This window comes from Etheostoma cragini, chromosome 10 (genome assembly GCF_013103735.1).
Source record: "Etheostoma cragini isolate CJK2018 chromosome 10, CSU_Ecrag_1.0, whole genome shotgun sequence".
NCBI classification, from domain to species: Eukaryota; Metazoa; Chordata; class Actinopteri; order Perciformes; family Percidae; genus Etheostoma; species Etheostoma cragini.
In genome coordinates, this window is record NC_048416.1 from 21,029,076 (window position 1) to 21,051,981 (window position 22,906).

General features: G+C 40.3%; 4 protein-coding genes across 7 annotated transcripts in view; 2 read left to right on the plus strand and 2 right to left on the minus strand.

The window, feature by feature from the left end:
* The first annotated feature begins 163 nt into the window (after positions 1–163).
* Positions 164–1,740, plus strand: timm8a (translocase of inner mitochondrial membrane 8 homolog A (yeast)). The gene is made up of 2 exons (XM_034884358.1): positions 164–393; positions 1,090–1,740. The coding sequence occupies exons 1-2, from the start codon at positions 283–285 to the stop codon at positions 1,249–1,251; spliced, it is 273 nt and encodes a 90-aa protein (XP_034740249.1). The 5' UTR covers positions 164–282; the 3' UTR covers positions 1,252–1,740.
* zgc:101583 (uncharacterized protein LOC494104 homolog) lies at positions 1,373–10,656 on the minus strand. 3 transcript variants are annotated; one of them, XM_034884356.1, is made up of 6 exons: positions 10,643–10,656; positions 4,953–5,085; positions 3,971–4,027; positions 3,573–3,663; positions 3,126–3,286; positions 1,373–3,007 (listed from the first exon to the last, which is right to left on the minus strand). In XM_034884356.1, the coding sequence occupies exons 2-6, from the start codon at positions 5,083–5,085 to the stop codon at positions 2,373–2,375; spliced, it is 1,077 nt and encodes a 358-aa protein (XP_034740247.1). In that variant the 5' UTR covers positions 10,643–10,656; the 3' UTR covers positions 1,373–2,372. The 3 variants fall into 3 exon arrangements, with proteins under 3 accessions (XP_034740247.1, XP_034740246.1, XP_034740245.1); XM_034884355.1 differs by lacking the exon at positions 10,643–10,656 and adding an exon at positions 6,439–6,555; XM_034884354.1 differs by lacking the exon at positions 10,643–10,656 and adding an exon at positions 5,332–5,439.
* Positions 6,455–10,780, plus strand: mars2 (methionyl-tRNA synthetase 2, mitochondrial). Its single transcript, XM_034884352.1, has 3 exons — positions 6,455–6,796; positions 8,152–8,486; positions 8,968–10,780. Exons 1-3 carry the CDS (start codon positions 6,511–6,513, stop codon positions 10,138–10,140), a joined length of 1,794 nt encoding a protein of 597 aa, XP_034740243.1. The 5' UTR covers positions 6,455–6,510; the 3' UTR covers positions 10,141–10,780.
* The window catches only part of med12 (mediator complex subunit 12), a 26,965-nt gene continuing 14,751 nt past the window's right edge, over positions 10,693–22,906 (minus strand). Inside the window, exons 24-43 of one of the 2 annotated variants that reach the window (XM_034884349.1) lie at positions 21,769–21,879; positions 21,569–21,682; positions 21,271–21,407; positions 20,484–20,663; positions 20,082–20,153; positions 19,838–19,998; positions 19,280–19,441; positions 18,885–19,086; positions 18,002–18,111; positions 17,722–17,857; positions 17,125–17,274; positions 16,382–16,747; positions 16,125–16,266; positions 15,357–15,553; positions 15,017–15,091; positions 13,560–13,786; positions 13,160–13,343; positions 12,658–12,933; positions 11,214–11,295; positions 10,693–11,101 (exon numbers count right to left, since the gene is read on the minus strand). In XM_034884349.1, coding sequence (XP_034740240.1) covers positions 11,064–11,101; positions 11,214–11,295; positions 12,658–12,933; positions 13,160–13,343; positions 13,560–13,786; positions 15,017–15,091; positions 15,357–15,553; positions 16,125–16,266; positions 16,382–16,747; positions 17,125–17,274; positions 17,722–17,857; positions 18,002–18,111; positions 18,885–19,086; positions 19,280–19,441; positions 19,838–19,998; positions 20,082–20,153; positions 20,484–20,663; positions 21,271–21,407; positions 21,569–21,682; positions 21,769–21,879 — 3,122 coding nt within the window. In that variant the 3' untranslated portion in view covers positions 10,693–11,063. Of the gene's footprint in view, positions 11,102–11,213; positions 11,296–12,657; positions 12,934–13,159; positions 13,344–13,559; positions 13,787–15,016; positions 15,092–15,347; positions 15,554–16,124; positions 16,267–16,381; positions 16,748–17,124; positions 17,275–17,721; positions 17,858–18,001; positions 18,112–18,884; positions 19,087–19,279; positions 19,442–19,837; positions 19,999–20,081; positions 20,154–20,483; positions 20,664–21,270; positions 21,408–21,568; positions 21,683–21,768; positions 21,880–22,906 lie in introns of both variants that reach the window. The other variant, XM_034884348.1, reaches the window with a different exon arrangement.

Consider the following 22,906-nt stretch of genomic DNA (forward strand, 5'->3'; position numbering starts at 1 on the left):
GGTAAATCTGTTGTTCTTATATTGTAATCAAATATATTTTGTAAAAACACTAATACTTTCGCATGCGTTGGTATTAGCTTTATTTGTAGAATTAACTTATACATAATTGTATTGCAATTGGGAAAAATTACGTATCTATGATGACGATTGCCGTCAGAGAAACGCGCTCTGTGATTGGTTACACTACTTCCTGTCGTCCATGCATACACGTGAAGGTCAGCAACAGAGCCATAAGGCATTCATAAGAAAAATATTGCTTTTAAGACCACTTTTTAGCACATTATGAACGGTCAGGGAGCAACCGCCGACCCTCAGCTTCAGCACTTCATCGAAATCGAGTCTCAAAAACAACGATTTCAGCAGCTGGTGCATCAGATGACTGAGGTTTGCTGGGTAAGATAAGCAGTGCAGCTCTGCAATTTGCTTTTTACATAGGTTATCTGTCTCCAGCCAGAAGTGATAGCTCGCTTGACTTGTATTGGTATAAAAGTTGGAGAAGCGTGTTGTGTTTGCTGTGGTCAAATAATAATGTACAAATACGTTAGCTAGGCCACATTTTGGACCCAGAGCACAACAAAGCGTACATTACATCTGCTATCAGCTGAAGGTTAGCTTTCTTCAAATGTCTTTGTGACATTAGAGATGTCTTCTCTTTCCAAAACGATGAAATGTCTACAAAACGAACGAGTTGTATTTCCCTAAACGACGACCATTAATGTTATCCCGTCCCGCAGAGAAGGCATGTAGACATGTTGGATTAAAACGTTGGTTTCGTCCATGGCGAACATTTTATTATACCGGAAGAAGATCACGAAAATAACCCAACCTTAATATTGATGCAGTTCTCAATACGTTTTCCAAGTTTGGTTTGGAGTTCATGCCCCTCCGTTTGTAATTGTAGTTTGGTAGCTAACCGATCCACAAAGTAACGCACGTGTGCTGAGCTCACAGCCCAACTGTAAGATTACCACTTGCTGCGAGTTAACGTTAATTGTGTTACACCACTTGTGCCAAGTTTGTTGTACTATTTGTAACATACCCTGTATAATCTGTTGCGCCTCGCCTGAATTGGTCTGTCTCTGTCTCCAGGAGAAATGTATGGATAAACCCGGACCAAAGATGGACTCAAGGACAGATACGTGCTTCGTATACTGTGTGGAGCGATTTATTGACACCAGCCAGTTCATCCTAAACAGGCTGGAACAGACTCAGAAGAGCAAGGGTCCATTCTCTGAGACCATATCAGACTAAAAACTGAAAGGACTGACAATACACATGCGCACACAGCCCCTCTTCCACGACGAAGCCGTGTTGTCTTGACGTAGTTTTCTGTCCCTTCAACTGGAAAACAACATTGTTGCTTTTGACACAAGTGCCTCAAATTAACATGATTTATGGATGCAAAAGATAAGGGTGCCCATCAAAGTGTCATAAGTGTTGCAGAACACTTAAATTGGTCTGTTACTAGCAATGACCTCATGTTTGTTTGTCAAGTAACTACTGGTCAAACTGTCAAACGGAGCTTGAACAGGTTAGTACCCACTGCTGTAACTGGTGGATGAAGTTTAGGAGACTGCAAAAAGATGGACACATCTGGGACATTGAGCTTCAGCCAGCTGTTCAGCCACAAGTACTTCACCACAAACTCGGCTGTAATTTAAGAGTACTAACCAATGTCGTAACCGAAGAGAAGAGGCGTGAGGTTCTGGACTGTACATATGCAATAAACCATGCCAAATACTTCTGTCTCTTTTGGAAAAGTGTAGTCAAGTTTTATTCATCAAACACACAAAAAATTGCAGTTACATCCGATGTTACAGTAGGCACATTTTGGGAATTATTCCACACAGAAGATTCTTTGGTGCAGTTTGTGTATACACACACACACAATACATCTTTGTTACTCCAACTTGTTCTTCAACCACGTGATTGAAATGCATTTAAGCATATTTTTTTGCCTTAACACTGGAACAATATATGCTGGAGTTAAAAGTGCAAACCTATAAATAAGGTTATCGTGTTCAGTAACAGAAGGCATTATCTGTCCTATGCCGGCTAATATACTTAATTTTTTCGATTTAATATACTGTGAAAAATGTAAACAGCAGTACAAATACAATCACAATGATAAATTACACTTCAGATTAAACGCTCTTTTAAACTAAAGATGTCCTGTTACAACTAAAATGTAAATTTAATATGAAATGAATATTATGCTTACTTTAAGCAATGGTTCATCCAGTGCATACTGCATTGTATAAGACTCAATTCAGATTTTTAAACTAACTTTGTACACACATTGTAAGGCTGTGCTGTACAGTAAAGCTTCAGAATTGCAATTAGCAAATGTTCTCAGTGACAAGACTATCCTCCTAAAGAGCTATCTGGTGTGTACCCCAGCCCCCCTTTGAGTTTCCTTCTCTGGGCAGTTTAAGCTCATCCTGTGCTTGTGTTTCATGGTTGGGAAGAGCCACATAAGGCTGTTGCCCCCAATAAAGGCCCCTAGAACCCTTCCGCAGGTAGAGTGGGAGGGAATCATAGCTAAATGTAATGTCCTTGAAAGCATGGAGGAGGAAGATCCCTAAAATGATGGTGAGGAACCCACTAATTGTTCCCACTATTCCGTCAGCATTCATCCGCAACCATTCCTTGAAGAGAATGGCTGAGCAGGCCATGACCGATGTGGTGAAGAAGACATAGTAGATGGGAGTGACTATGGAGGTGTTGAAGATGTCGAGGGCTTTGTTCAGGTAATTGATTTGAACACTGATGCAGATTACCAGGCATATGACCAAGGACCAGAACAGGGGTTCCTTCAGGACTGCTGTCCCAGCAAACAGCTCCTTAATGCCAATGCCCAGGCCCTTGACACAAGACACAGACATGGAGCCAATCACAGAGCAGATCAGGATGTAGACCATCACATTCTTCTGTCCAAAGCGCGGAGCCACAGCAAAGACAAGAACCAGGCTGCTTCCAACAACGCACACAGCAAACACAATGAAACCTATTGGGAACATTTAAGAATGAGTTAGTACCCTGAAAATAATCTGTCCAAACCTCATCTGGGATTCAGTTTTTACAGCATGGTTAATAAGATCACACTGATGAAGAGTTGGTTCTACCTGGGTCTCGGAGTTTCTCAGCCATGGCACTGAGGGAGGCAACCTCTTCTTCTTGTGGGGCATGGATCACCATCACCGTGGAGCCCAAGATGCACAGTAAACAACCAATCTTTCCATGCACATTCAGCCTCTCATTCAGAAAGTAAGTGGAAAGCACAGCACTTGAAGGAAAGACAAATGATGCAGATACAGAGTTAACACAAATGTTGCTTCAGTACTAAATATTAAAAAGATAAATCCAGTGATATTCTATATTTTTATTGTCATTAAATATATTTGTGTCACCAGGATTGTGTACATGGGATTTATTCAAAAATAAAATACCAGCAGCCATGTTTCTGGTAATGAGGGAACATTTTCAATCACTGTTTTAAATAGATTTGTGGGATTTATTGACAATAACAAAGAAAAGACTACAAAATGAAATTCAAGAAAAAGGACCAATACCTTACAAGTACACTCAATGCTCCAAGAGGAGTCACCAGTGTGGCCGGTGCAAATGCATATGCAGCAAAGTTGGCGGCCTCTCCAGTTCCCACTAGAATAAAAACATGACCATCAGTGTGTATGAATTCATAGCTGGTGCAGCTGGTCAAAGGATGAAAACAATATTCAATTTCAACCCACATTTGCAAATGTGCCCTATGGAGGAATGTGTTCAAAGATATAGTGTGGGTGCTGCATCAACTGTCACATCACCAGCAAAAATACCAAACCCACAAAAAAATACAAAGACCTCAATGTTACTGCGCATAGCTGATAAGTAGTGTCACCAAGCAACAAAAAAACCACAGCTAACCATGTCACCCATTTTGCAAAACTAAGTCTGTAAATCATTCACTTACTTGAAATGAGTCCTGCCCACCACAGCCATTCCTTCAAGTAAGCATGTCCCCCTTGACCTGTGAGACGCAGAATACAAATACAAAGCTGAAGTAGATGCTGTAGTAACTTTCTCACTTGAAAATAACTCCGTACTAAATTTTAAGTTAGAGGGTCATTAGCTTCTTTCACCCAGAACACACTTCTTTCCAATTTTTCCTTAATCCTAAGAAAAGTCCTGTATAGAGTTAATGGCCTTTAATGTTTACAGGTTTACAGAGACCTTGTGATACTTACGTCTCCTGTCTGATTACTAAAAAATTCATGTGTCAATAAAGACATACCTTCTTTCCCAGTGGTATCTTTAAAGTGCCCTGTCTCTTTTACAGCGGTGGAATGTATATTAACTCAAGCACAGTGTTCAAGTACTTGTACTTTACTTGAGCATATAATGTTATGCTGCTTTATATCTACTTGCTACATTTCAGAAGAAAATACTGTATTTGTACTGTGACAGATAGCTACAGTATAGTGTGATGCATTGTTGTAGACTAAACTATCCAACAATATATAAAGTAGTGAAAAAAAGCCACAACAGTAAACTGTTGCTTACACAGTAATGCATAGTTACATAAAGATAGAGCTGCAACAATTAGTCAATTCATCAATTGACATAAAATTGATTTATTTTTTAAAGTGAAAATGATCTAGCTCCAGCTTCTCAAAAGTGATGATCTGATGCTTGCTTTTTCTAATATGATTTGTTGTATACAAACAATTAATTAAGAAGATAATGAACAGATTAATGAACAGAATAATTGTCAGTTGCAGATAGTGAGAGGGGCAGTTCTGCTCTATGAGTACTTTTACATCTGAGCATTGCACTTACACACTACATACAAATTAGTTAACTAACGCTAACTACTTGGCTTTGTGAATTTCTTCCACCACTGACCTATTTATTAGTTTGCTTTTGAGTTTGAATTTTGATAAAGCTTACAGTACCCGCTCGCATTGAACCCTTGCTGGCCAATCGCAGCAAGCCTTTCTTCTTCAAGATGAAACTTGCACCGATAAAGGCACTCGAGCTCACAGCCAAAGACAGACCAATGTAGAAGTCCAAACGGTTAACCTCCATCTGAAATAAAGGAGAACTCAAAATGACATTACATTACATGTGCTTGGCTAAAGAACTGAACTTCTCATTAACGTTGTTACACCCCGAGTTTAACATCACATGACAGGCGGACTCTCTCTACTGCGACGTTGTTGAAACTAGCTTTTTAAGCGGCTAGAGATAACAAGACACTGATATATTACGACCTTTCTAACTTAATTATGATTTAGTTAAGTGGAATACACGTTAACTGTTTCGTAAACTTACAGTTTGCCAATTCTTTTACATCGGTTGTCACGTCAACGTCGTAGTTATCTGACGTGAGTAGAGCGTAGCAGCTGATTGGTTGGCCGCATGGCTGTCAACCCGGAAATTGTGAGAGAGGAGGCTTTTATTATACGCTTTTTTATGCTTTTTTTTTAGCTGTTATGCTCACCTGATGGTCAATAGTGTGCTAGTTTCTCCTATGATTGATATGATTTTAATTAATTAAATCTAGAAAAATCTACTCTGAATGTGTAAATAGAAAACTATTATTAAACACGATATCTTTATTTTTTACTAACTATCTGCACTTCCCATAAAAAGCGGTGTGTTCGGTGTATTTTACTGTGTATAGAAGATCATGCCTATGGGGAAGTTTTTCTGCATTGTCAGCCTGCCAAAAAACGCATCCCCTTCGATGCACATAGTTTGCCCTACCATCGAGTAAAAATTATATAAAAGATGCTCTAAAGTAAACCGTTAAATGGTTAAATGTAACTCCCATAGACTATATTATTACAGTCTAGCGTCACTGTTCTTTCAATAAAGTTATTTTGAAAAAAAGAGGCTTTTCCACACCAAATAATTTACAGGCTAGCCTACACCCATGGGCTTCTCTCATTGACAGTCTAATCTCATGTAAACAATCTGCTTATTCGAGAAGTCAGTTAGATTTAAAATCTGAAAAGGTCAATATACCCATAGACCGTTAATATTAGCAATGTTTATTATCCATATATATACAGTCTATGATTATGCCCGATAACTTCGGCAGGACGTTGTAAAGAAAGCCCTCACCATCTGATTGGTAGTTGGTGTTTGTTGCACTATATGCAGCTTTTTGATTGGACAAGTGTATCGAAACCGGAAAAAGAGTTAACCTTTTTTTTTTTAAGGAGAGCTAACCTTGACAAGCGACAAAAACTCATGTGCTTCTGGATGAAGGAATGAAGTTTACAATTCAAGGGTTCTCTGCCAGTTTAATGGATAGCATCACAGGATCACTCTAAGCTCTGCCAGTATCTTTGCGTTAGGAACTGCGATTCTCCGCTTTTATTTGTCTGTGTGCGGAAACTCAATATTTTTAGCTAGCTAAATGTCAGCACTTACCAAATCAATACTGCACTCCCTGGACTAATATCCTCCATTTGTCTTCTTGTGGGCATCGCCTGCTATCCGAGGATGAGGATCCCTTTTCTATTTGTCACCAGAAGCTGTAAGGCTGTTCACAGACTGCAACAAAGCTCATTTCTCTCTCCAGTTTCAGCTTTATCGAGTCATCAGAGGATTGCTGTGTTGAGAAACACGAGCACTCGTTTCTGCAAAGAAGACAGGAGTTACTACATTACCACTCCCATCTTCTATGTCAATGCTTCTCCACATTTAGGACACTTGTATTCAGCTGTGATTGCCGACTGCTTACACAGGTACAAGCTACTTCATGGCTTCAACTCAAGGTTTGCAACAGGTAAATCCTCCATTTACCAAAATATACATATGCAGGTTCTGGTTATTGGTTGCAAGTGGTGTCCACAGTCCAGGAACTGAGGTTATCCTCCTTGACATTATAGTCATCTTAAAGCTTAGACTAGACATTTTGTGCACGTATATATCATGTACAGTGGTGCTCATAAGTTTATGAACCCATGCTAAAGTTGACTAAACGAAGAAATTGATCTTAATGCCTTAATAAAAAAAAGGAAAATTCCAACCTTTAAGGAAACCAATTTTCTTTGTGAATGAATAATGTATCGTAAATCACTAAATGTTCTTCCTTAAAATACACGGCATACGTTTACACACCCCTATGTTAAATTCCCATAGATGCAAGCAGATTTCATGGATCCAAGATACTATCCTGGTAAAGTTCCCTTGGGCTTTAGAATTAGAATACCCCCCCCCCCCCCCCCCCCCCCCCCCCCCCCCCCCCCCCCCCCCCCCCCCCCCACATCAACCCATACCCTTCACCATACCTAGAGATTGGCATGGGGTACTTTTCATAAAATCATCTCTCAATGCAAATCAAACCAGGTATTAGGCTACCTGAAATAACACCATGCCAATCTCTATGTATGGTGAAGGGTATGTGATGATGTGGGGCTGTTTCAATTCCAAAGGCCAAGGGAACTTTGTCGAGATGCATAGTATCCTGGATCAATCAATTAGCTGGCCTTTAAAAATCAAAATTTGCTTGCCTCTGTGGGAATTTAACATAGGGATGTGTATTTACAATACATTATTCATTCACAAAGAAAATAGGTGTACTTAAAGGTTGGATTTTTAGTCAGTAGTAAATAAAATTTATTTCTGTAGCACACAAAACAGCTCACACTGACCAAAGTGCTGTACATAGCATATTAACCACAGAATAATAAAAATAGAATAGATGTCCCAACAGATCAGTGATTTAAGCTAACTCTACATCAATGGGCACTTAATTACAGACATAGCAGGGTAAAACAATTAAAACACAGGGGAGACCAGTGTAAATAGGTGGGTTTTGAGCCTGGTTTTGTATATTGTTTTTCCAATTATTTAAAAAAAATTAATGCATTAAGTTCAATTTACAAAAGATTCTATTTTTATTCCTCTTTTAGTGAACTTTAGCATGGGTTCATAAACTTATGAGCACCACTGTATGTAAATATGGCATTCTTAATAAAAGTGATGACAAGAGTTGCTAGTCCAGCTTCTCAAAAATGACATTAGTTCAATCTTATATCATTGTACATTCAATATCTTTCATCTTTCTATCATTTGAAGACATTGTGTTGTGGAAAATTTGAAATTATTATAATAATACAGTATTATTTTGCATTTCAGGCACAGATGAACATGGCTTGAAAATCCAACAAGCTGCTGAAGCTGCAGGAAAAGATCCCCTGACTTTCTGCACTGATGTGTCAGAGAGATTCAGACATCTCTTCAACAGCTGCAACATATCATACACAGACTACATAAGAACCACTGAGCAGGCACACTGTCAGGCTGTAAAGCATTTCTGGGCAGTGCTTTGCAACAAAGGGCTCATCTACAAGGGGAGTTATGAAGGCTGGTACTCCACCCAAGATGAAAGCTTCCTAACAGCGTTGCAGGTGGGCGATGCTTGGGACTCATCAGGGAAGGAGATCAAAGTATCCCTGGAGAGTGGCCACAAGGTAATTCAATCAAAATTGGAGCAAAGTGTGATTCTAGTCAAGACGGATGAGGGCAAACTTTACTCCACTGATTTTACCCATATAGGTCTGTTGTCAGGGAAAAAGGGTCTTAAAAAAAGGTGTCATTGTGTCTCATTATGGTAAAGGTAGAATGTAGTTATTTAGTTTTTAGGGACCAAAACTCAGGATATCTGACTCTTATGCCGAGATTTTGAGCAGTCTTGTTTTTAATCCGCCTCTCAAGTCCCTTGTGAAAGTACTATAAACCAGCCTGGCTCTGTCCGAAGCTTAAAAATCTGCCGACCAGCACCTCTAAAACTCACTAATTAAGATGGTTTTCATCATCTCACCTACAGTAACTCTTGGCAAAAAAGTAAGAGTTCTTCCCAAAATGTCAAGCTACTCCTTGAAGCATCATATCTACACCACTTCTGCAGTTTTGTTTCGTCAAAGGTTCAATCAAATCTCCGCTCTTTTGCAGGTGGAGTGGATGAAAGAGGAGAACTACATGTTCCGCCTGTCTGCGTTTCGGTTTCAGCTGCTTGACTGGCTCAGAGGAAATCCCGGGGCCATACAGCCGGTGCGTTTTTACCAGGCTGTGGTGCAGTGGCTGCAGGAGGACCTTCCTGACCTGTCAGTCTCCCGCCAGAGAAGCCGCCTTCAGTGGGGCATCCCAGTCCCAGGTGACACGGAACAAACCATCTATGTGTGGCTAGATGCTCTGGTGAACTACCTTACAGTAGCTGGCTATCCAGATAAACACAGCCAATGGTGGAACGTGGCCCACCACATTGTCGGAAAGGACATCTTAAAATTTCACGCCATATACTGGCCAGCTTTTCTCCTAGGAGCTGGACTCCCGCTGCCACAGACAATATATGTGCACTCTCATTGGACAGTAGGAGGAAAGAAGATGTCTAAAAGTTTGGGTAATGTGGTGGATCCTCTTGAACGCTCACAGATGTTCACAACTGATGGTATGAGGTACTTTCTTCTGCGTCAGGGTGTCCCAGACTCAGACTGTGATTACACAGACAACAAAGTAATCAAGCTGCTCAATGCAGAGCTCGCTGACTCTCTGGGTGGTCTGCTGAATCGCTGCACAGCTCCAGCTCTTAACCCAGCTCAGGTCTACCCCTCTTTCTGCCCTCAGTGCTTGCCAAGTAAACATGGAGGCCGGGCTGTGGTTGAAGACTACCAAATGTTGGATGCTGTGAAAAACCTTCCTGCTGTGGTGGAGCGGCACTATGAAAGCATGCATGTATACAAAGCTCTGGAGGCCATCAGTGCCTGTGTGAGGCAGACCAACGGGTTTGTTCAGCGCCATGCACCTTGGAAGCTGGATAGGATGAACAGTGAAGACCAGCATTGGCTAGACACAATCATACATGTCTCCCTTGAATGCCTGAGGATTTATGGCACACTCCTCCAGCCAATAGTGCCAGAGATTTCTAACAAGTTGCTGTGCAGACTAGGGGTGCAACCAGACGAGAGGAGCTGGGCGGATGTGAACTTCCTGCCAAGGTATCAAGGAATGGACTGTCCCTTTGAAGGGAGAGCGCTAGGATCGGACTCTGGATTGCTTTTTAGTCGCTTGGAAAGTCAGAATATAGATAAACAAAAACCTAAGAAAACAAAAAGGCAGAACAATTAAAATGAGCAAATTTGTTTTGTTTACACTGATTTAAGCAATAAAGACACATAACTCCTGTTTCTATTTTCCCAATCTTCTCAAAACACTGATGTGTACAGACTGTGCTTTACTGACATCTTTTTTCTTCTGTTAGTTTTGCTGTAAACTGTCAGGGCATCATCAGTTATGTACTTTGTCTTATAAAGTCAAGTCAGAATTTCTGCATTGAAAGAGGCCTTATTGCAGTAAGGTTGAAGACAGTAATGCCATGCTAAATTGAGACTGAAAGTATAAGTGTAAAAGCAGTTTGATCACTACAGTAATTAGTCTGAGGAGAAAACGTCAGTCACATCTCATCAGAAGATGTAAACATTACTCAAAACACAAGCAACTAAACTTTAGCATTTGGAGACTTTGACCATGCCATTTGAAGCTGTTTGGGATTTATTTTGCACACCACAGCAGCCTTGTTTGGGAATCAAAGGATTTGCAATATTACTTGATCATTAAAGATTTCATTGACAGTTTTTAAAATACAGTATACAGGCAGCCAACACAAGTACTCGACATAAAAACTGACATGATTTTTTAATGAGAAATACACGAAACTGAAAAATTGTACAAATTGAAATAAAATAAAAAAATTGCATTATTCTTATAATTTCTGGTACTTTTTTTACATAGACGTTTCCATTATTAACCATTACCTGTTTACCTCAGAGCAGTATCCCTCATTTGATAATCCATAATTACACAACAAAACTCTGGATATTTTCTGATCGTTGCCTCACTGGTTCATTGGTTTGGTGGTCCTTTTGTGCCTTGAACAGTCTCCCCTTCTAACAGCCTACATGGGACTGGACACATTCATCTGCCAATCTACAGAGTTGGGCCTTCCCACATAATAAGGCCTGTTCTTCAAACACTAATATAAACGAGCACGATCAGAAATATGAATTGGTGCTCTGTCCTGGTTGTGTATCTGAAAAGAGGAGGAAAGTTTTATTATAAACATGACATTTTTTGTTCACCATTACACAGAGATAGAAACAATAACGTACGTACGTGTGTGTGTGTGTATGTGTGAGACTCACTTGAAAGTTGCTGTTGCAGCTGTCTGACCAGAGCTGCAGTCTGCTGCTGCTGTTGAGTCTGCTGCATTCCTTGTCGTGGAAACTAGGATAGAGATACACACATTATTATATTAATTTCTAATGTTTTATCCCATTACCTACTCTTAATTACTGCCAATCATTTTGAAAAATGCATACCAAGTTTTTAGATTTATTCCTGACATTTTAGGCGGCCAATATTGTTAATTTATTTTAGCACGCTATGAGAATTCACTTGCAGCGTTTTCACCAAAACTCCAGCGGCAACAATATCTGCAATTTTAAGAGTTAGCTACCAATAGGAATGCACTTAATTTTAAGTTTTTTTTTTTTTTAAAGTAGCCGTTTTATTTCTCTGGCAGAATGTCTTGATCTACACAGTCAATACAGTCAATGACTAACTACCAGTTAATGCATTTTTCTGTACAACTTTTCAAAATATCTGCAAGTCAATTTTAAGTACTAAAATAAATGGCTGGATATGAGAAACTAAAGCTAAAAAAAGAAGAACAGGTACAGAGTTATGTACATACAAACATTGGTTGCTAATTGGCTAAACATGCAAAACTACAAGCTTATACTTATATTATACTGTATATATTAACATTTCTATAATAACACTGCCAGATAGCAATCCGGTACCTAATACAATACTTTTTAGGCACCGACCGAATTGACTCAAAATTATTGGGTATTATTAAATGCCTCATCATTCAATACCCAAATTCAATTCCTAAGGAGGAAAATCTCATTAGCGCCAGTGAGTCGTGTTGGCCAAATGAAGCTTCAAGAACCAGTGTCTTTATAATCTGAGCCTACTAGATGGCACTCTTGGTTTTAAGAGAAAGGCCTAAGGCATTGCAATTCAGTGTATTCTTAACATCTAGTGGGCTCTGAAAATAAAGACACTGGTTTACAAAGCTTCATTTGGCCATCACTATCAGTGAGCTGATAAGCATGATTCTTCTTCTTTTTTTTTTTTAAAGATAATTTTTTGGGCATTTTTAGGCCTTTATTGACAGGACAGCTGAATAGATTAAAGGGGAGAGAGGGGTAATGACATGCAGCAAAGTGCCAGAGGTGGAAGTCAAACCCGTCCCCGCTGCATCAAGGAGTAAAACTCTATATTTGGCGCCAGCTCTACCAACTGAGCTATCTGGGCGCCCATGCAGCACACTTTTACCTAGATCCAATTAATGCTTGTGTTTTAGCGTTACACATCATAGAGGCAGGCAGGTTAAAACTACATTAGGCACAGAGATGGGGCAATACGTAGTAGAAGCTTAAAAATAAATAAGGTATGTGCTGTAATGTGTAAAGTTGTAATTACATTTGTGTTTTATGAAATTGGTATCGTTTAGAAACCAGTATCGAAGTCCTGGTAACGATACCCAGCCTTAGGCCCCGTCACCCAGATTGGACCTACCATGGGTTGCTGGGGGGGCAGTGGCTGCATGCCCAGACCTTGATTCTGTTGCTGGCCTGGTGGTGCCACCGCTGAAACCTGCTGCTGCTGCTGCTGTGGAACTTGCTGTTGAGGAGGAACCTGCTGGGGCTGGACCTGCTGCTGTTGTTGTTGCTGTTGTTGTTGTTGCTGTTGTTGTTGTTGCTGTTGTTGTTGTTGCTGTTGTTGCTGTTGTTGTTGTTGTTGTTGCTGTTGCTGTTGTTGTTGCTGCTGTTGCTGCTGTTGAACTTGTTGGGCCTGGAAATAAATAATGGCTGGTGATTGAGGCACATACTTTCCTTTTGTAGCTTTAGTAAAGCACTGTTAAAAAGGAATTTCTAATGGAAAACCCTGGGTAGCTTCAGTTTTACACAATTTAAAAAGTGCACACAAACAGCCCGCTATTCCACTTTGCAAGTTACTCATAAAATTGAATAAACTCAGCCAAAACATAGACCTGGATAAACGAATCATGGTAACATACTCTGAGTGCTTGTTGTCTGAGATACTGCTGCTGCTGCTGCTGCTGCTGCTGCTGCTGCGCCGCCTGTTGCTGTTGCTGTTCTGCCAGCATCTGGTTGGGTCTCAAGCCTGGATGGACACCCTGGCCTCCCATGTGACTGAGACCGTGCATGATGGGATTCTGCTGGAGAGGCTGGTGGGCAAACCTGAAGTTTACAGGATAGGAATCAGACGTATGGTTAGCAATACCAAATCATTTTTTTTTTTTAGTTAACATGAAATCAATGACAAAAACTTTGTAATGTAAACCTAAACACAGTAACTGTTATGAGAATGCCAATCTTATGCAATTGGATATTTAAGTAAGACTTTTAACTAAGCAGCTAATAAAGCAACTGCCTTCCTTGCTACAGAATACTGACCTCTGTGTGGTCTGCATATTATGTGCATAGCCTGGAGCCTGCTGGTGAACATAACCACTGGGCCTTTGCTGCATTTGCCTAAGAGGATCTACCACAGCCGGGTTGGCTCCAGGATGGGTGCCCTGGAAGTTTTGGTTCCCGTAGGGGGGAACTATACCACCACCTTGGGACGGATGCTGCTGCATCCCCATGTGTGATCCGTATGTGGTATAGCCCTGAGATAGGTTCTAAACAAACAAGAGACAATGTTATCATTAAAAACAAGACAGAGAAGGAGACCAATCTGATTACTGAGTGTCAGGATTATTTATGTAGTGAACTCAAAAAGGACCAGAGGCCTGTACTACACATCAAGATGTATTTCAACTGCCCGGCTTCACCTATAATCTAATAACCATGGTCCCGCATAGACTGTGTCAGGATGGTGGTTAAAACTAGTTCAATGAACCCAGGGATTCCCAATCCAGCGATGCACCTGATCTGTACAACCGTCGTTGCTGTAACCTATTATTTCAATTGCAACCATGGCAGTGGTAAGCGATTGTGAGAGAATATAAAATACATTAAAACATAACTCAAACCGAAGTGCGCATTGGCAACACACGGCTCAACAAGCCGACAAATAGCCTTTACGTAATTCCCTCCGCTGGAAATATGTATCTTCCATAGAAATGCCCATCATGGAATGTTAACGGCGTTGTCTGTCTCTAAATAGTTTTACTTTTATGTCACTCTCTCTCTCTCATTTCAAACAAGTATAGTATTATCAAATAAGTATACAATGGTTGGTCTCTAATCTCTAACAAAACCTGCTCCTGACAAGGTTAGGTGTTCAGCATAAGTTACCAAGGCGATTTAACACGGTAACAAGTGATCCAATAGCTATAGTTTCCTGCACACGTTTTTATCCAATTTAAGTGATATTGAATAAAAGATGCCTTATGAAAACAGTCAAATTAGATGCAATTTCATGACTCTCGACTCAAAAGAAATATGGAATTGATCTTGATCGATATACGGCTTATGTGATAAAAAAATGAATAGTAAATGGAAGACGCTCAAACAGCGAGGGATGTCTCAAAAAAGAGTTGTCTCAAAGTGGTGCCGGATGGAAAATCAAAGGCAAGTTGCATCTGTATCATCATAGCAATTTGTTGATAGCGTTGTTCTTTTCATATTAAGTGGATGGAAGCTACTGTCTGGATACACACAACCCTGGGTTAACGTAGTACAGCCAAGTACAACAAATATATGCTTCAGTTAAGTGCACATGTGTGAACATTTAAAGTTAAGGTATTTCTGTGTAGATGGCGAACATTCAGAAAATTCTTTTTTTTTTTTAAAAGGCATTCTGTTAGCTTTTTAAATTCTTCAGAATTAGTATGTGTAAATAAAGGTGTCAGGTGACAAATGCTTTTCTTAGCAAAACAAAACCTAAGCAGCAAAAGTAGACATACCTGAGATGCCTGCATCGAAGTATATGGTTGGTTAGGTGTTATTTGTCTAATCTGCTGCCCCATCATGCTCTGATTCTGAAAAGAGAAACAACAAGTCAGAAAAGAATCAGTGTCCTCTAGTAGAAGGACATTCTCTAACTGTTCAATTTAAAACAACCATATCATCTTCATTCAACAGACTTAAAAACTGAATTTAAGCAGCAATCAAACTGATACTAACAGAATAAAATAGAACATATCCTAATTTGGCCCTTATTTACCAACAACTGTTTTTGGTCAACTCTACCTGGCTAAAGGGGGTAGCTTGACCTGTCAGTGCAGACTGACTCACCAATCTGACCTGTAGCTGCTGCCGCAGTATCTGGCCCTGTGGCATGGTAGACTGGGGCTTATAACCGATTTGGTATTGCTTGTCCATTCCCATCATGGCAGGCATGCTTCCCTGCATACCGGGCATCATGCCTGTGTAGTTGGGCCGGGTCATTTTGATCTGTGGGTTGCGTGCAGGTCTGTATGGCGGTTCTAAACCCGGACCTCCTATGGAAAAACAATGATGTAAACCATAATTAGAGGTGTAACAATTCCAAATTTTGCTGTACAATTATTTGATTCAGAAATAATTGTAACTAATGATCAAACGATCAAAACGTGAAACAATGTATGTTTTATGTTGTTATATATCATCATTAATGTCGTAACACAAATACACAGCCTACCAAGTAAACCACTCCTCTTTATTATCATAATTTTCCCCCTTTGTCACATTTGTTGCCATGAATGTGTATAGGGTCAAGTGCCAACAACGAACAACTGAAATATTAATAAAGATATACAGTCCAAACAATAATCACTTATATTATTACAATATGGCACAACTAGCATCTGCTTTAAGCCCATAGCTAATATTAGCTATTAATAATAATAGCAATTAAACAAAGAAACCCCAATTATGTAAGAAAAAATTGACAATTAGACAATCATCTAGTAATTGTAACAGGCCTAACCACAATTCCAGATGGTATTTTGTTGTTCCAACCATAGCAAAGCTCTTGATGAGTGCTGTAACTGACAAAGACAATAATAATGAGAGACTATGCCATGAACTGACCTGGAGGTAGAGGCTGGTTCTGTGTGTACATGCTTATGGGCGGCTGGCTGTACGGTAGCCTGCCATATGGGTGGTTCTGCATCAGCTCAGGTGGCATACTAGTCCCATAGGTCACACCCCCGGGTGTACGGTTCACATAGTCCTAGTGAGAAGAAGGAGCCATTTATAACTTTAAAAATCCAGGAAACAAACATTTAAAAAATATTGGTCAGTAAACTTATATTATTCTAAAATCATAAATTATAGAAATAACTGACCTCTGTCTTGGCCGTCTGAGCTTTCTTCTTCTTGTTTGATTTCTTCTTGGTTGATTCAGAGGGCACAGCGGGCACACTCTTCTCTGGCTTCACTGCCTCCATCATCTTCTTCTCTGGTTCCTGGGAGACGGGTGTCAGGGGCTCCTCCTCTTCAGGGGGCAGGGGTAGCGGCTCGAGATAATAGCTGCGAGGTTTTGGCTTCAGGTGGGTGTGATAGAGCAGAAAACGCTGCTGCTCCTCGAATTTGGTGACCTTGCGGTCCACGCGCACTGTACCGAACCAGCCCCAAGACAGAGGGGCGGAGAATTTAAGACCCTCGAAGACATCCCAGGGAGAAATCTTCTGTTTGGTTGATACTTGAAGGCCCTGATGGCAAAGAGACACAGAACTATTTTTTTAACTCAAGATCAGCATGTGTAGATAATGTTTTTTTGGTCAAATAAAAAGCCTTACTGCAAACAACCTACAATACTGGTGTTGGTTTATTGCATATTGTTTGTCTACCCTTGCAGTTACAGTTTAATGTAGCTTAACAATGTCTCTTAACAAGATGCATTATTTTCCTCCCACTCAATTACTTTATATTATGGTACAGTGTAAACTTCTTTATTTTGTGTATCCAATTTTGAAGCTCCAGTTCAAGTATCCATCCTGGTTTGACTCTGTGATACAAATCATGATGAAATGTGTGTAACTTTGTAAGTTAAAGTCAAGTTATAACAGCGGGTTAGAAAATGACGTACCTCCTTCTCAAATCCAGCAATCTTGTTACCCTTTGTGTCTATTAGTGAGCCCTGGGGTTCACAGGTTATGACATCGCGGGTTTGCTTGGGCAGCGGCAGAAGCTGTCGGACCTTTTCCAAACTTTCTGATTGACGATCCCCGAGCTCTTTCTGTGGAAATCAAATGGGTACACAGTGATTATGAATGTTTATGAAAAGCCACTCTTTACAGGGACTCAGTGAAGTTTTTGTCTCAATTCTACATGAGCATATTATTCAAAATCAGCTAATCAAGACAGATTAAGGTAAAATAAAACCATAACTATGTAATTGTAAAATCCTTTCAAGCACTAAGGGACAGTGCTATCACTTTATTTTGTTATCTTGATACAGTTGTGGTTGGTCACATTTTTAGACTAAGCACAGGCTTTTTTAGGTGCCCCTTTCTTACTTAAAAAAAAAGAAAGAATAAAAAGCTAATGCGCCTAGACTTAAAACCAACAAAACCAAGTTTTAAAACTTCAATGTGAATACAGGGAAAACACTGCATTTTAAAAGTAGGAGCACATCTAAGTTCAGACACCTTGGCCGTGAGTGAGAAAGGTGTGCTGTTCTTACCCTGAGCTTCTTGACCAGGTTCATATAGGCTCTCTTATTCTCCTCCATGCTGCCCTGAGAGATACTGGACATGTCAGCAGCCAGTGTGCCGTTAATCAGGACACTTAACATGTCCAACACTGTTGTGAAGAGCTCACTGTTGGAGAGACGCAAACATAGTTGCTAGGCAGATTAAGTGACAGATCAACTTCAATTTCTTTTCAGCTTGGAATTAATAACCGAAGTGTCCAATTAGAGGAAGTCTGTGTGAAAAGGGGTTTCCTATTTTGTCAACACTTACTTATTGGACTGCATGTCCACTGTGCCGCTGCTGATGATGTCAAGAAGTAGTACCGCCCACTCAGTGGTCTGCTGGGTGCTGCGCTGCACTGTGTCAAACATGCCACCCACCTTGTTCGGAAAAGTAAAAGAGACAACATATCATTAACAACATATTGCAACATATCCATTTTTATGTTTAGTGGATTGCATATGCGACCAAAGTGCGTTAGCTCCCATCCAGTTGACATTGATGTTTTTTTTTTACACACTGAACAATAAGCCTGCCTGTTATTCCCTACTACAGGCCTGAGCCATTCCTTAAACTCTGGGTTGTTCACCCAGCTATCGGAAAACTTGCATTTGCCTATTAAAAGACGACGATGGTTGTCCAGTCGTTGAAGATATGGCTTGAAGCAAGTCTAAAATAAAACGTAAGCCAGACACTTCTGTTGAGCGCGCAGTGTTCTGAGATGTCGAACAACCACTGAATATGACGTCAGCATCAAACATAGACGAAAGATCTTTGATTATGTGCCCAGACATGCAAAAGCCCATATTTAATTGCAAACGCAGGATAGAATTTCATTCAGAATAGGACACCTGATAGTCTGAAAAAATTATACCTACATTTAAAAAAAATAATACCTCTGAGACTACATTTATCACTTTTAATGGCCTTAAACTTGACAATTTTGATTGATCACTTTTTAATACTTTTTAAAACCCCGGGAACACCCTGTAGACAATATTCGTAACATTCTGCTGGATCTCGTGATAAAAAAAACAAGAACAAAAAGTCACAACATGTACCCACAAGGGTCATTTTAATTTTATATATAGGTCTATAGCCATGGATGCTGTGCTGTAAAGCTGGTTGATGATGGTGATCAAGAAGTTCTTACAAGATTCAGTCGAAGTTTTAGAGCCTCATGCATCATTTGCTTTGCCTTGCAGTCATCCTGGTACTGGTCTTCTCTCCAATTGGTAACAATTTGCTGCACTTGGCTGTAGAGGGAGGTGAGCAGGCCCTCCCTCTGTTCATCCTGTCCCTTCAAGCAGGTCAGCACCAAAGACAAGAATGGCTGCTGGCTCAGCAGAGACATGCTGAGGAGGGAAGAATTTTAATTGAATAAAAGAAGTCTTGTTCAGATGGTTTCTATAGGCCGTAAGAGTGGCACAAAAAGAAAAATTAAGGTTTGCCGTACAGTTTGTCAGATGCTAGCAGAAGGATTTTCACTTTGTACAACTACCAGATTTAATCTAACTTTTTCCAGTTTCGAAGAAACATGCCCCTCACCTTTTCTGTTTCTGCCTATCCCTTTCCTTGCGTGAGGAAGAGCCCAGGTGCTGTCCTTTCTCCAGCTCCTCTCCTGCTGCCTTCAGTACATGGCCCTGAACTGAGGTGGGCAGCTTGGCTATCAGCGGAGCCACCAGCCACACACCTGACCGCTCTGATGAGCTGCGACACACAAACAAATACCTATTTAAGCACAAAGGCATTATAGTTTGAGCCTTAAAGATGTAGAAGGTTATACATGTACATGTTTGTATCCTACAAAATTTAAGGCAAAAAAATCCTTGTGAGAAAAGGCCCTTAAAAATGAGACCATAGGCACCCAGATAGCTCAGTTGGTAGAGTGGGTGCCCATATATAGAAGTTTACTCCTCAAAGCAGTGGGCCCAGGTTCGACTCCAACCTGCGGCCCACTGCTGCATGTCATTCCCCCCTCTTTCTTCCCCCCTTCAGGTTTAGCTGTCCTGTCAAATACAGGCCTAAAATGCCCCCCAAAATAATCTTTGAAAATAATAATAATAATAATAATAATAATAATGATGGAGACCAAAAGATACAAACCTTAAAATTGGCTTCATCTTGCTGGTGGTGCTGTTGATGTTGGATGCAGAGCCACCTTGTCCCGCTGCTCCATTCCCTGAGGGGTTACTGTTCATCTCAGCTGATTTCTGAAACACCTCTATGGTGGCTTTGGCTATGTTCTCCAAGAGCGAGTACAGCTCCTAATGGAAAATAAATGAGGAACACTGAGATCAATTTGCCAAAGACAATAAAAAGGGTAGATGCACTGAAAACAGCAACCTACATTGTTTGTGCTCTGTTTAATCATCAGCTGCAGCTCCAGGGACGACTGTCTCATCGTCCATTGGTCCATGTTCTATGAAGGAGGAAAAAAAATACGGTTAGTCATTTACATTTTGTCTTTTTTATTGACAAAAGCCATCTATGAGTCTGCACAGTTCATGACACTGGTGATACATTACTTAACCCTTGATATAGCCATCAGAGGGCAGCTTCAGTCAAGAAAGACAACTTAATAGCAGATTACGCACGAGTTGTCATTATTGTTGAGAGAATAATCAAAGAAGGTCAAGGCCCATCCACTTGTTCTTAGAACCTAGTCATGTGGGAAACATTATTTGACCCTAAGAATCTTTAGAGAGAGAAGTAAAAAAAAAAAAGACGTGAATGTCTTTGTATTCTCAACCTGTAGGATGCGTTTGATGCGCTGCCTCTGAGGGTTGTCACCCTCATCACTGTCCAACTGGCGGTGTGGGTAGCAAATAAGCTGGAGCAGCCGCTGTGCCTGAATGTTTACCAGAACTGGGTCCTGGAGGGCACTGCTGTCCTCAGATAGAGACTTCAGGCAGCGCTCTCCTACCCATTCCTGCAAGGTAAAACAAGAGGGGTTGGAAATGTGACAGAGGCCAATAACTTCAGTGATCCTTAAACTTCAGTACCAGTATCATAACGTAATGCAAAACTAAACTAAAGTTGGGTGGGTAGTGATTAAACAAGGCAAGGGACATTTCTCAGGAATAGAACTGCAAATGGCAGAAAATGTGTTTGAAGTCGTTTGAGGTCTCAGAGCATGGCCAGCCCGCTGAGCTACTGCCAGCTCTCACATTGGCCTTCATATCTAAGTGGCATAAGTGACATCTGGTGCAGAAAATGATCTCATTCACGCTTTTTATGCATTTTTGTCTTACTGCATTAACAAGTAGCTCAGAAAAGCATGAGTGTGAATGTCAGCAAAAATAGAAACTTCTTTGTTAATGTGCTTCCCACAAAATCTCTAAGACAGAAAGACAATATCGTTGATTGTACTGCACATGAAAAGAAAGCATTCATGCAGAGCTCTGCACAGTAGAAAGATATTTGTTTCAGACATCAATAAGTTATCTCAGTACCTTTATTTGACCTTTTCATTCATTTTACACTGACTGTGTGTGTTGATTTCATATCATTCAACTCATTTGAACCCAAATCCTCACCTGCTGACAGATCGTCTTCAGAACATACTTTGCATATACATCCAAGCTGGCCGTTTCTATGGAGACATTGCGCCCCTCAGATATGTCGTCGAGGCCAGCAGGGTGTGACAGTCCTGAGCCTCTTAGTTCAGCGTCACCTAATACAACATGGAGGGACGAGTTAAAGCTATCATTGTTTCCAATACATGAGGTAACCGAGACTAATATGAAGCAGAACACCTAAACTTGTTCTGATCTTTATCATTTTTTTAAACCAATTTTTTTGTATGACGACAGGTTCTGATGTAAAGATTCTTACCCAGCATGAAGACAGCTTTGAGGACAGCAAATACTGCTCCAACAACTATGCTGTTCTGAGAAGCAGCAAGAAGGTGGCGATCACATGACGACCGGATACCAACTGAAGATTTATCTGCAAAGTCAAAACACCAGTCTCAACCCAGCAAAAACAAAAATTTGTTAAAACAATGGTAAAAGATTTCTGGCTGTGCTTACTACCTGACTTCACACCATCTTGAGGGACAGGGTTACGCTGTGGCGTCTTGAAAAGATGCAACAGAATCCTGCAGGTGAGTCTGGCTCCTGGCTCAGAGTCTTGCTCGCTACAGGCTGAAGGGAAATTTGGACACATATGGATTGGTTAGAGTTGATTTTTTTTTCACAACACGTGAAGAAAACGAGTGAGAACAAAGTGTTTACCACAAGCGAGAGTTGTTGGCATTTGGCATGTGTAGTTGTGTTCTAACATGAGCCAACCAAACAGCATGGCTGAATGGAGCTTTGTCTCCAAGTTGGGAATAAAAAGATTAACAGTGGGGAGAGAGAAGCACTTCTCTGGCAAGTGCACAAAATGCACTGTGGCTTCATGGATCCTGATCAAATACGCTGTATTAACTCGCCTCTCTGATAGAAGGAATGCATCATACAGCCTAGTATTCCTTCCTACAAGCCAAGCTACAATGTACTGCCCACTCACTCACAGAAAGCCTAATGGCTGATGGCTGTGAGATTATCCCCAGTATCTGGACGAACGCCTCGAGTTGCAGAAACTTCAACTCAGAGCGGAAAAAGCCCAAAGTAATTTAACTTCACAGCAAAAGAACAGTTGGCTGAGGACGGGTAATTGGATGGTTGCCTAGCATGAATAACAAAAAAACACAACTAGTCTAATCGGGCCTTCTTCAACAAGATAGGCAGTGCAGTGGGCCTCGCGCTTCGAAACCTCAAATGCTCTCTGTCTGATTGCGGCCCAAGAGTGGAGCTAAAGGTAGGAAAGCAATGTTCCAAGTCCTATCTAATTTATGTTCCTACTTTTAGATTTATTTTATGTGTCTCTTTTTAATTTAGTATATTTACATTTATTTTGTCTCTGTGAACTTTTATTCAATTTAATTATTTATTTATTTTATTAAAAAATATTTTCCTTTAATTCCAAATTAGCTTCCTCTAAAAACTACAATTTTATATATTTTATAACAGCTGCTGTACATTTGTGAATGTACAGTAAACTGTATGTATAATCTACCTTAACTCAATTAGAATATTTGAAATATTGTTTGAGAGTGCATAAAAATAGTAAACAAACCATCAGTTAAGTCTGAACAGTAATGATTGGCAGTTCAATTGTATTAAGAAG